This window comes from Conger conger, chromosome 3, assembly GCF_963514075.1.
Source record: "Conger conger chromosome 3, fConCon1.1, whole genome shotgun sequence".
In the NCBI taxonomy this organism is placed as follows: domain Eukaryota; kingdom Metazoa; phylum Chordata; class Actinopteri; order Anguilliformes; family Congridae; genus Conger; species Conger conger.
Window position 1 is genome coordinate 79,101,860 of NC_083762.1, and position 12,763 is coordinate 79,114,622.

Below are 12,763 nucleotides of genomic sequence, written 5' to 3' on the forward strand. Positions count from 1 at the left end.
ACGTGGTATTGGACCCCATTGCCTCAGTCCTCAATCCTTCTGATCTCAGCTGATAAACACAAGGATGTGTCAGTTTCCATGGAGACAGATAAAGAAAGATTCTCATTTGATGTCTATGATGGGCATAAATTTCCTCTGAGAATCTCACCAGTGAAGTTTGGCGACAGTGGAACGTACATCTGTGATTATGATGGACACGTGGCGGCTAGAGTAACTCTGGTAACTATTCGGGGTAAGTTTACAGATTACACAATTTACAGGACTGAATACATTGCAGTATAACATGATGCTTATTAAGTTAGCTTTTTTCGTTTGTTTGTTTGTTTTACAAAATTCTGTGTCATGCATCATCATCAGCAAACAGTTTTTACGGAAACTCCATTACTAATCATGGATGATATCTGCATTTTTCCTGAATAAATAAATAATGCATGTAGTCTCTTAGTCTCTGCAGAGCCCCCTGGTGGTCTGTCTAGGAATCAGCCAGTTGTGCTGAAGTGTGAGATATCGCGGGGGATCGACCCTGTGACCCTGGCCTGGCTCCGGATAAAGGGGGGCAGGGGGGAGCTCGTAAAACAGGAGGTCCTGACAGAGAGAGCCGCAAAAACGATGCTCAGCCTCACCCTGCCCAGCCTCACTGAAGACCAGCTGCACTGGGCCTGTGTGGTGTTCACAGGGAGCGTGCTCAGAGCACAGGTCCCCCTGCACCTCACACTGCCACAAACGCCCATCAAGCAAGGTACAATCCTCCAGCCATAGGGATGGGTTAGGCCTCTGTCCTCACAAACAGCGATACCTTCCAACCACACCCTCCTCACCAATTGCACAGCCTGCATCACGGCAGGTCAATGGACACCATGGCGGTCTGAGACAAACAGTAAGATGGTCTTAAGGTCTTTAGGAACAGCAGTTTGAATCTGGAGGACAATGATTTTTTACTTGTTCACTTGTTGGCTCAGTGGGTTAAGGCACCAGTCAGTACCGCATGGATGAGCCTGCAGTTAAGAAAGTAACGTACCAGCACGCCATGTTTAGAAACCAGCCTGCCAGGCTGCCTGTAACTGCTTTCCTGAGATGTTGCATGAACATTATTGCTATGAAAAATGTAATCAAATTAAAAAGATTAAGAAAGAAAATAGGGACATATTGAACCTAAGAACAGACTACCTCAGACACATTGAATCTGAGAACAGACTACATCAGACACACTGAATCTGAGAACAGACTACATCAGACACACTGAATCTGAGAACAGACTACATCAGACACATTGAATCTGAGAACAGACTACATCAGACACGCTGAATCTGAGAACAGACTACATCAGACACACTGAATCTGAGAACAGACTACATCACACACACTGAATCTGAGAACAGACTACATCAGACACACTGAATCTGAGAACAGACTACATCAGACACATTGAATCTGAGAACAGACTACATCAGACACATTGAATCTGAGAACAGACTACATCAGACACACTGAATCTGAGAACAGACTACATCAGACACACTGAATCTGAGAACAGACTACATCAGACACACTGAATCTGAGAACAGACTACATCAGACACACTAACCCCATGTTCCCTCTCACACAGGGTGGAGCACTGAGACAGTGGTCAGGGTGGTGATTGTAGCGCTGGCCACCCTGGGGATGCTATTGGTTCTGAGGTGGTACTGGTCCTGGACGAGACGCCAAGCAAGTAAGGACACTGTTCAAAGTATCTTACAGTGTCACTGGACATAGGCTTTTCTCAGCCCTTTACTCAGAGTTTACATGCTTAACGCATTGCGGGGCAGCCTGTAGTGTAGTGGTTAAGGTACATGACTGATACACGCAAGGTTGATGGTTCTAATCCCGGTGTAGCCGCAATAAGATCCGCACAGCCGTGGGGCCCTGGAGCAAGGCCTGTAACCCTGCATTGCTCCAGGGGGCTATTGTCTCCTGCTTAGTCTAATCAACTGTATGTCGCTCTGGATAAGAGCATCTGCCAAATGCCATTAATGTAATGTAATGTATGTAACATTGCAGCTGCATGTCAGCTCAATAGCATTAAGGCTAGAATTTAATGTTAGACAGATGTTGGAAGATGAAAAGTAACAAGCATCATTAATTACTCGATAGATCTGTGGGGTGGGGTGACAGTGCTATCCACAGTGCTGCTGTATCCACTTCCAGATTTCACCAAGAACAGAGTCTGATGAAGACTGAACAGTTTCCCATTTCAACTGATTTCACCATCAACGGTGTCTGATAAAGTCTGAACAGTTTTAAATTTCCACTGTTGCAGGTGAACCTGAGTCAGCCCAGCCTGAGGAGTGACCAGAGCAGCAAAGCCCTGCAGGACCAATGCAATGGTGAGCCTCCCTCCAACGTACAGCTCTCACTGACGCACACAGATAAGTCTCTAAGCTGTGCAGAGTGATCTGGAAATACTCGCAAGATTAAATTAAACTCAAAGTTCCTGCAATGCAAACCACAGAGGAAGTGTACCTCGGCTGCCAACAAAACTTAATGAGCGACAAAGGAACTCACACTCCAGTATCAGAATAAAGATACTCTGATTTGAATATGTTTTGTTAAGACATAAAGGGCAAAAAAAATATATAAAAATGTTGTTTTAAAGAACCAATATCAGTGTTTGTCAAACAGACCATCTCCCCTTTCCCACGTCCTTAGCCAAAGGGCTGATCAGCAGGAACCAGCAGAATTGTGTCGTCTCTCCTGTTTGACGTTACGATGCGTCCTGCCAACCTAACATATTGATGAGCCACCAAACACAACCTGCGTCTGTGTATTCCTTCTCAGTGTGATTCACAGATTGTACTGTTATAAATCTTTCATTTCATAAATCTTTTATTTCATGAAAACACATTCATGTAGCATGTTTTCCAGATGGCACTGTCACACAGCAGTTTTACAGAGGTCCAGACCTGAACCTCCAGTGCTGTATATTATTCTGCTGCTCTTGAAAAATGGTTGAAAAAAAAACCTTTTTTATATATTAGATTGCTTTCAATTCATACACGTTATAACTTGTTCGCTAGGATGATATTTTAGCTAGTTTTGTTTAGCTATGTAAGCTGTTTATTGTTCATATGGAAGTATGTACACTATTGCTTTGCGCTGTAAAAAAAAACAGTTTTACATAAATATTAATCAAATTAATCAAATAGGCCCTCGTCCTTATCTTTTTTGTACAATTAGCAATTGAAATTGTACTTTCAGTGCACTTCCTGCTTATTGGTATGCACTTTGCACTTTGTAGTACCTTCCTCTGGATAAGTGCATCTGCCAAATGCCAATAATGTAATGTAACATAATTCTTCTATTCTTTCACTGATTGTGTTTTAAGTTTTCTTCATGTAAAATAACTGCTTGTTTTCAACCATTTAATTTGGTGAGTTCATTTTCTATTAGATGGAAATACAAACCCTCGACAAAAACTTTGCAATAAAAATATATTTTCATGATTTCTATTTGTTTTTCTGTTCCTTTGCATGACAAAATCAATTAGCACACCCATATTTTCAATTTTTATTTAGCAGACACCTTTATCCAAAGTGATGTACAACACAGTGCATATCAAGGTCATTAGAACATACAGAGCAGGTCAGATAAGCTACAATTCACCAAAAAACCATTGTACAGCCATGAACATGGAAAATAGGCCAAGTATCTGCACAGTACCACAAATACAAATACAATATAATAAATTACATTACATTACATTATTGGCATTTGGCAGACGCTCTTATCCAGAGCGACGTACAACAAAGTGCATACCCATAACCAGGGATAAGTTCGCTGAAAGACCCTAGAGGTAAGTACAATTTCAACTGCTACCTGTACAACAAAGATAAGGACAAGGGGGATTTTTTTTTTTTTTTTTTTTTTTTTTTTTTTTGGAACAAACAAACAAACAGAGCAAAAGTCACCAAAGTTAACTATCCAAACACTGCTTACCTAGCCAACTAAAATACTGATACACAAGTCACAGAGACAACAATTAAGGTTCACAGGGAGGTAGGGAGGGATGGGGAGAGGTGCTGTTTGAAGAGGTGTGTCTTCAGCTTGCGCTTGAAGGTGGGGAGGGATTCTATAGTTCTGACCTCAACGGGGAGTTCGTTCCACCACCGTGGAGCCAGAACAGACAGTAGTCGTGAGCGTGAGGTGGAGGTTCTGAGAGGGGGAGGTGCCAAGCGGCCTGTGGAGGCTGAACGAAGAGGTCTGGCAGGGGTGTAGGGTCTGATGATTTTTTGCAGATAAGCTGGGGAAGAGCCTTTAACTGCTTGGAAGGCTAGCACCAATGTTTTGAATTTGATGCGAGCCATGACAGGCAGCCAGTGGAGGGAAGTAAGCAGGGGGGTGACGTGTGAGTATTTGGGAAGGTTGAAGACCAGACGAGCTGCTGCATTCTGGATGAGTTGGAGGGGTCTGATGGCAGACGCTGGGAGGCCAGCCAAGAGGGAATTGCAGTAGTCCAGGCGGGACAGAACCATCGCTTGGACCAGGAGCTGGGTCGAGTAGGGGGTGAGAAAGGGGCGGATTCTCCGTATGTTGTATAGGAAGAACCTGCAAGACCGGGTCACCGCCGCAATGTTCTCGGAAAGGGACAGTCTGCTGTCCATCACCACGCCGAGGTTCCTTGCACTGGGTGACGGCGTGAGTGTGGTATCCCCGAGGGAAATGGAGAGATCCAGATGGGGAGAGGTATTAGCAGGGATGAATATCATTTCAGTTTTACCTGGGTTGAGCTTTAGATGGTGGTTGTCCATCCAGCTCTGGATGTCCCTCAGGCAAGCAGAGATACGGGCTGAAACCTGCGTATCAGACGGCGGGAACGAGACGAAGAGTTGGGTATCGTCCGCATAGCAGTGGTAGGATAGCCCATGTGCAGTGATCACAGGGCCAAGGGAGCGAGTGTAGAGAGAAAAAAGAAGCGGGCCAAGGACTGAGCCCTGGGGAACTCCTGTGGCGAGGGGCCGAGGTGTCGATACCGAACCAGCCCAGGCAACCTGGAAGGAGCGACCAGAGAGGTAGGACTCAATCCAGTCCAGGGCTGTGCCACAGATGCCCGTTGCTGACAGGGCAGACAGGAGGATGGAGTGATCCACAGTGTCGAAGGCAGCAGAGAGATCTAGAAGAATGAGGACAGAGGAGAGGGAGGCTGCTCGTGCGGCATGAAGTGACTCACTGACGGAGAGGAGCGCAGTCTCTGTCGAGTGGCCCGATCTGAAGCCAGACTGATGGGGGTCTAGCAGGTTGTTGTTAGAAAAGAAGGAAGAAAGTTGAGTAGAAGCGGCTCGTTCTATAGTTTTAGAAAGGAAAGGAAGAAGAGATACCGGGCGGTAGTTCTGGATGATGGAGGGATCCAGGGTAATACAATATAAATACAAATACAACTGCACCTAGATAAGACTGAAAAGTACAAGGGGCTAAAAATTCTGACAGGTGAACAATAGATCAGGGTACTCCCACAGAGGAGTCCAGGTACAGTGTGTAGAGATGAGTCTTCACTTGGTACTCCCGCAGAGGAGTCAAGGTACAGTGTGTAGAGATGAGTCTTCACTTGGTACTCCCACAGAGGAGTCCAGGTACAGTGTGTAGAGATGAGTCTTCACTTGGTACTCCCCTAGAGGAGTCAAGGTACTGTGTGTAGAGATGAGTCTTCACTTGGTAATCCCCTAGAGGAGTCAAGGTACAGTGTGTAGAGATGAGTCTTCACTTGGTAATCCCACAGAGGAGTCCAGGTACAGTGTGTAGAGATGAGTCTTCACTTGGTACTCCCGCAGAGGAGTCAAGGTACAGTGTGTAGAGATGAGTCTACAGATTGCGGCGGAAAATGGCCAGTGACATTTTGTGAAATGCAGTAAAAATGCCAATATTCAAAAATGTATAACATATCAAAGCAAACCAATAGATGAACGCTTTACTCTCCATAATAATAATATATCTGTGAACAAAAAAGAGCATCATTCTACGAACTGAAGTAAACATTCGTTAAATGATAGCTTTATTACTTCAGATGTCAAAGATGTCACAGTACTTAGCACAGCCAAGAGCAGAACCATAGATTTCACAAGACTCATTAAACGTCTGCAATCTGTTGCAGGATACAGTTTAGCCAAAGCATTTTGTACTTCCTCTTATTCTAGCCATTTCCTGAGAAGTTATACCGTGGAAAGAAGCTTCACACCAGTAACCAGAAGGGCTGTGTAGGGCAGAAGTTAGACACCAGTAACCAGTTGGGCTGTGTAGGACAGGAGTTAGACACCATTAAGAAGGTCTGTGTAGAGCAGAAGCAATGGGGATGGTACAGTGGTGGACCCTACTCTGGATATCGAGATACTGTCACACACTTTCAGCTGAGGGTGAGTCTCTCTTTCTGCCTTAGTTTGACATTTACTTACATATTCAGATATATATCTCACACAAATCTAACCAAACATATATATACAAATATATATTTATATGTATGTGACACAGATAAGTACTATAATAAATGACCCAGACTAGTTTTCAGTTTTTGACTCAAGAGGAGAAGTTTCCACATATTGCCTTAATTATCAGTATACATGCAGTTATACATACATATTCTAAAATTATTTTGCAGATATTTACAATGACTCCATTCACTACCCAGAAAATTGCATGTTTTTGCATGGAAAAATCCACAATATCACAACATCAACAGAAGATTGAAATGTTAATAGCGTACTGCAAACAGATCAAATTTCTGCTTGCCAGGTCCCCACTCCAGGGAGTGTCTAAAAGAGAATAGTTTTGTCAAATTCTACAACCACCTTGAGCATAGAAAAAGACATGGTGCAGATCTTGTACAGGTATAAAACTAAAAATACAGCTGGCATAAGCTCATCTCAGTGTCAAACACAGCTCAAATATTCATTAATCGAGAGCAAAACAAATGACCATAGTTCTGTATCAGCCTCCAGACTTCCTTGGGTTTTATCTTGAATTTAATCATCTGGTTTAACTGGAATAAATTAACTGCAATTAACCTCCATATTGACATGCAATATTGTCTTGCCTTGAATGCAATTGGATCTTGGTTTATTTCAAATATTGTTCTCTTTCTGCAGTGTTGGTACAATACAAATACTTTGTTCCTGGGCAGAGACAAGACATCTCTCTACAAGCCCCAGCTGAGCCCAAAGGGACAGAATTCAACTGGGAGTGGACATCTGATGATGGAAGCAATATGATACGGATATTAACTATACAGTCCAATGGAAACTTTGTGTGGAATTCACAGATATTTTCTATTTCAAAGGAAAGCAAGTATGGCATTCGTCTGGAACCACGTTTACTGAATGCAGGAGTTTTTACTTTTATTCAAACTAAACCAGAGAAAGTCAACTTGGCCCAGATTAAAGTCTCAGCTGTAAGAGGTAAATATACTATTTTATGTAGGTTGTAAGGAATGAATGTGCAGTAAAAAATAAATCTATTTCATACTACATAAAATACATAACACATAACATAGTTAGGCACGGATGGTGCAGTGGGTAGCACTGCCGCCTCACAGCAAGGAGGTCCTGGGTTCGAATCCCCGTCGGCCGGGGCCTCTCTGTGCAGAGTTTGCATGTTCTCCCCGTGTCCGCGTGGGTTTCCTCCGGGTACTCCGGTTTCCTCCCACAGTCCAAAGACATGCAGGTTAGGCTGATTGGAGAGTCTAAATTGCCCATAGGTATGAGTGTGTGAGTGAATGGTGTGTGTGCCCTGCGATGATCTGGCGACCTGTCCAGGGTGTATTCCTGCCTTTCGCCCAATGTATGCTGGGATAGGCTCCAGCCCCCCTGCGTCCCTGTTCAGGATAAGTGGGTTAAGATAATGGTTGGATGGATGGATAACATAGTTATATCTTGTATTTTATTTTCACAGAAGTTGAATTTGATGTTAGATTTAAATTATATGTAAAATGGAATCCATATACTGGGAAAAAATTGTACTCACTCATATAGCTCATGTTCTAAGTCAATGCTTTATTAAATCTGAGATGATATAGATAACATTAGCCTGTTTTTAAGAGTACATAGCACAAGAGGCTGGTTAAAATGTATTTACAGTTATGTTTTTCTTTGAATTCTCAACACAGAACTGGAGGTCTGTGTATAATATATTGCTTTAAATTTGATTAATATAGTTTTGAGATGTAGCCCACACAATGATGTGATGAAAAGGTTTACCATTCTCAAAATCAATATCTCTTTCCTCCTACAGTGAATCAATCGCCCTTCAGAATAAATGAAGGTTCTGATGTGACCATGAGCTGTGAGCTATCCCACCTTCCAGATTCAGCTACACTGGCCTGGGAACGGGACAGAGAACCCACTGCTAACACAACGCTGATCTACAACAACACTGCCCACATCATCATCCACAGTGTTGACCAACACAGTGAGGGAACCTATAACTGTACACTCCGACGGAACGGAGCGCTTATTTTCAGCGTTCCCAATGAACTTATAGTCATCAAGGGTATGATACTCTGCATACATTTTTCAGTGGAGCTTCTACAAAAGCATTGTTAGCTTTAACCTTTCTTTTTTACAAGCAGAAATGTGGTGTCTTAACACTGAAGATGAATCCATGTGCTACCCTAGTCATCTTAAAAATCCAGTGTAGTGTATGTAAATGCAGATACTGCATGTGGCAAGTTTGCAGAATATTTATTCTAGCTCTGTGGGAGCTTGGATGTGGGCTGTGGGCTGTGGTGTGAAAAGAAGGAGGCTGCTGACACTACGTATGAGGGATTGCGCAGCTATAAACAGTCATGAGATTCTCCAAATTAGGGAGATTAGGATATTATCAGACCCCTATTCAGCACCAATCTTATTTGAAGGACAAAAAGAAAAAAAACTCGGCACTGAAGTTACAACATGTGCGTTTGTTTAAAAAAAGTAATAAGTATTCTAACATATTAATGTTGAAATTTCTACAAACAATGGTCCGACAAGATAAAGGTTGTCAAATAATAATAATAATAATAATAATAATAATAATAATAATAATAATAATAATAATAATAATAATAATAATAATAATAATAATAGAAACAACAAAATGCAAATGCATACTGTAGGCATGACTCACTCAATACTGTAGATAGAAATGACAGTTATGTTTGACTCTAATATACTAGGGTTTTTAAAAAAGGAAAAAAACTACTGTGTAGTTATGTGCCAACTGGACTTAAAGTGATTCTAACCACAACTTATTTCTGCAGGTACATTCAACATACACCCCACTCTGTACAGAGGGAGTTTGAACAGCAGTGAGGTGGTGCTAATCTGCCATTCTCACAGCTCATACAAGAATGCTAAGTGGTATTGGACTCCATTGCCTGAGTCCTTTATCCTTCTGATCTCAGCTGATAAACACAAGGATGTGTCAGTTTCCATGGAGACAGATAAAGAAAGATTCTGATTTGATGTCTATGATGGGCATACATTTCCTCTGAGAATCTCACCAGTGAAGTTTGGCGACAGTGGAACTTACACCTGTTATTATGATGGACATGCGGCAGCTACAGTAACTCTGGTCACTATTCGGGGTAAGTTTACAGATTACACAATTTACAGGACTGAATACATTGCAGTATAACATGATGCTTATTAAGTTAGCTTTTTTAGTTTGTTTGTTTGTTTTACAAAATTCTGTCATGCATCATCATCAGCAAACAGTTTTTACGGAAACTCCATTACTAATCATGGATGATATCTGCATTTTTCCTGAATAAATAAATAATGCATGTAGTCTCTTAGTCTCTGCAGAGCCCCCTGGTGGTCTGTCCAGGAATCAGTCAGTTGTGCTGAACTGTGAGATTTCGCAGGGGATCGACCCTGTGACCCTGGCCTGGCTCCGGATAAAGGGGGGCAGGGGGGAGCTCGTAAAACAGGAGGTCCTGGCAGAGAGAGCCGCAAAAACGATGCTCAGCCTCACCCTGCCCAGCCTCACTGAAGACCAGCTACACTGGGCCTGTGTGGTGTTCACAGGGAGCGTGCTCAGAGCACAGGTCCCCCTGTACCTCACGCTGCCAACAACGCACATCAAGCCAGGTATGAACTGACCCACCCTGTTCCTGGAGGTCTACCATTCCTGCAGGTTTTCACTCTGTACCTTGCAAAAAAGGTGGGGATATCCTGTGCACAGTCCTGCATAGTGTATCATTACAGAGGATTAGACTGACGTCTACGCTCTTAGTGGGCCATTCCTAGCCTTTGCTTTTCCTTTTTTGACGTCATTCCTTGGTTGACTTGGGTGTGTGATTTGGATCATTATCATGCCAGAAGGTGAAATCCTCAGCTTTCTGAGGTCGGCAGGTTTCGTTCCAGTATTTGGAGCTATTTGTATCTTGGCACGACCCCCTGTCCCAGCTGAAGTAAAGCAGCCGCCAAGGCATGATGCTGCCCCCACTGTGCTCCACAGGAGGCACGGCGGTCCTTCAGTGATGGAGCTGTGTTGTCTTTGCTCCAAACATATCTTTGGTCTATTCAAACTGTAAGACATTTTTCCACATAGTGACTGAATGCATTTTTTGCTAAATTTAGGTGCAATTGGAATTGTGTGTGTGTGTGTGTGTGTGTGGGTGTGAGTGTGAAATGGCTTCCATCTCTCCACAAACCCTATTCTCTAGACATGGCAGAATAAGGGAGATTGTTTTCTCACATGCAGGGGGTGACCAGTTCCTACAGGTCCTATATTGTTGTAGTAGGCCTCTTGGCTGCCTCCCTGATAAACTTTGGAGGGACATCCTGGTGGGACGATGTCTTGGCAATGTTGTTGTGATGCCACTTTGCTCTTTACCCTTATTGGTGATGGTCTTCAATGTGTTCCATGGTACATCAAATGCCTTCGAAATTATTTCATACCCCCCTTCATACCCTACCTTTCAACAATGGGAACCCTTAGATGTCCTGTAAGCTCCTTGCAGTCCATGGTTATCCCAGTGTTACATTAATGGCATTTGGCAGACGCTCTTATCCAGAGTGACGTACAACAAAGTGCAAAGTGCATACCCATAACCAGGGATAAGTGCGCTGAAAGACCCAAGAGGGAAGTACAATTTCAACTGCTACCTGCACGACAAAGATAAGAACTAGGGCCTATGGATGCAACCAAGAAAATGTCAAGAAAATCCAGCAGGAAATGTTCGTCTTTATTTGGGGTTATGCTTGTGGCGGCTTGTGGTGTGGTGGTTAAGGTACATGACTGGGAGCCACAACGTCAGTGGTTCGAATCCCGGTCGAGCCACAATAAATGATCCGCACAGCCGTTGGGCCCTTGAGCAAGGCCCTTAACCCCACATTGCTCCCCGGGCGCTGCACTGTGGCTGCCCACTGCTCCTAGGTTAACTAGGATGGGTCAAATGCAGAGGACAAATTACCCCACAGGGTTCAATAAAAGTGTATCTTATCTTATCTTATCTTGTATTGATGACAGGTGTATGCAAATTACCTTTGAACATGATTTTATTCCAACCAGGACATTATTGGATTTTTATTTTCAAATTTTCTTCCTAAAAATTATCTATTTGTTTTTCACTTATATGAATATGAATTACAATCACAAATATGAATTATTTTGGTCAGTAAGCTAAATTAGCTCAATTAATTTTACCTTCTATTTCGGAACTTCCCAGAAACAGTAGAGCAGCACAGCGCCACGTGATAGGGGGGAAGGGTATTATCCAGGAAGTTGTTGAAATGTGTTCGTAAGGTTGTCACTATGCATGCCAGATGCAGATTTTTAAAGCATCTATAGTCGTCCATAAAGTATACAAATGGAAAGAGAGTGGCAGTGATTTCGGCTTAAATTGGTCTTTGTGATAGCTTTCAGCTTTGTATACATAACACCAATGTAACACTGATCTGGTCCCTTTGTTATTAACTTTTCAAAATGTCCCTTCAGAAAATGTGAGAACCAGTAGGGCTCAAGGTTTGGTACTGTCAGTATACTCTATCTAAAAATTTTAATTTAAATTTAAAATAAAAAATGTAAGCATTACATTTTGTCATGTCACAGTTTCATGTCATATGCAATAGTCTTGGGTAGTTAGGCTAAATAAAGAGTGTAACTTTTAATTTGACTAACTTTAATGCAGCTAAATAAGGAAATTGAATACTCTCCATGTTCTGAGTTCACTTGTTAAGTTTTCTTCTTTTGTGGTAATACAGATGATGGAAGGCAGCTGGTGATCATTTTGGCCTGTACTGCCGCGGTGTGTGTTGGACTGTTGTTGTTGTTGTTTGGAGGACTGTTGTCTCGCCGTCTGAAAAGAGCAACAGGTAAGAGCTCTTTTCAGCAACACTTCCACAGAGCATTCCCTCTAAAACATAGCTTTGAACTCCACTGAGCAAGTACAGTCAGTGTGGGTCCTTGAGCAAGGACCTTAACCCTGCATTGCTCCAGGGGAGGATTGTCTCCTGCTTAGTCTAATCAACTGTACGTCGCTCTGGATAAGAGCGTCTGCCAAATGCCAATAATGTAATGTAATGTTTGGTCAGCAGACATAATTTTAATACGGTGGGTTTGTTACTATGTCCACAAGAGGGCGGTATGCACCAAAAAGAAGATCCACACTGTTCAGGCACTCCATATAAGCACGGTTGTTGCTAGGTGGCCACTCTAGAAACGATGGAAGTCCCGCCCTGTTAGCAACAGGTGTCGTGTTAAGGCCCGGACACACCAAACCGAACCGTCAAAGATCGCCTCGCATCGATACGCGTCG

The 12,763-nt window shown here is 42.9% G+C and overlaps 1 protein-coding gene across 2 annotated transcripts in view; it reads left to right on the top strand.

Moving 5' to 3' along the window:
* The window catches only part of LOC133124245 (uncharacterized), a 92,934-nt gene that overhangs the window by 26,255 nt on the left and 53,916 nt on the right, over positions 1-12,763 (top strand). The window contains exon 1 of one of the 2 annotated variants that reach the window (XM_061235261.1): positions 6,261-6,383. The exons of the other annotated variant lie outside the window; for it this stretch is intronic. Within the exon in view, the coding sequence (XP_061091245.1) occupies positions 6,317-6,383 (67 nt within the window). The 5' untranslated portion in view covers positions 6,261-6,316. Of the gene's footprint in view, positions 1-6,260; positions 6,384-12,763 lie in introns of those variants that run through there. 2 annotated transcript variants of the gene reach the window in all.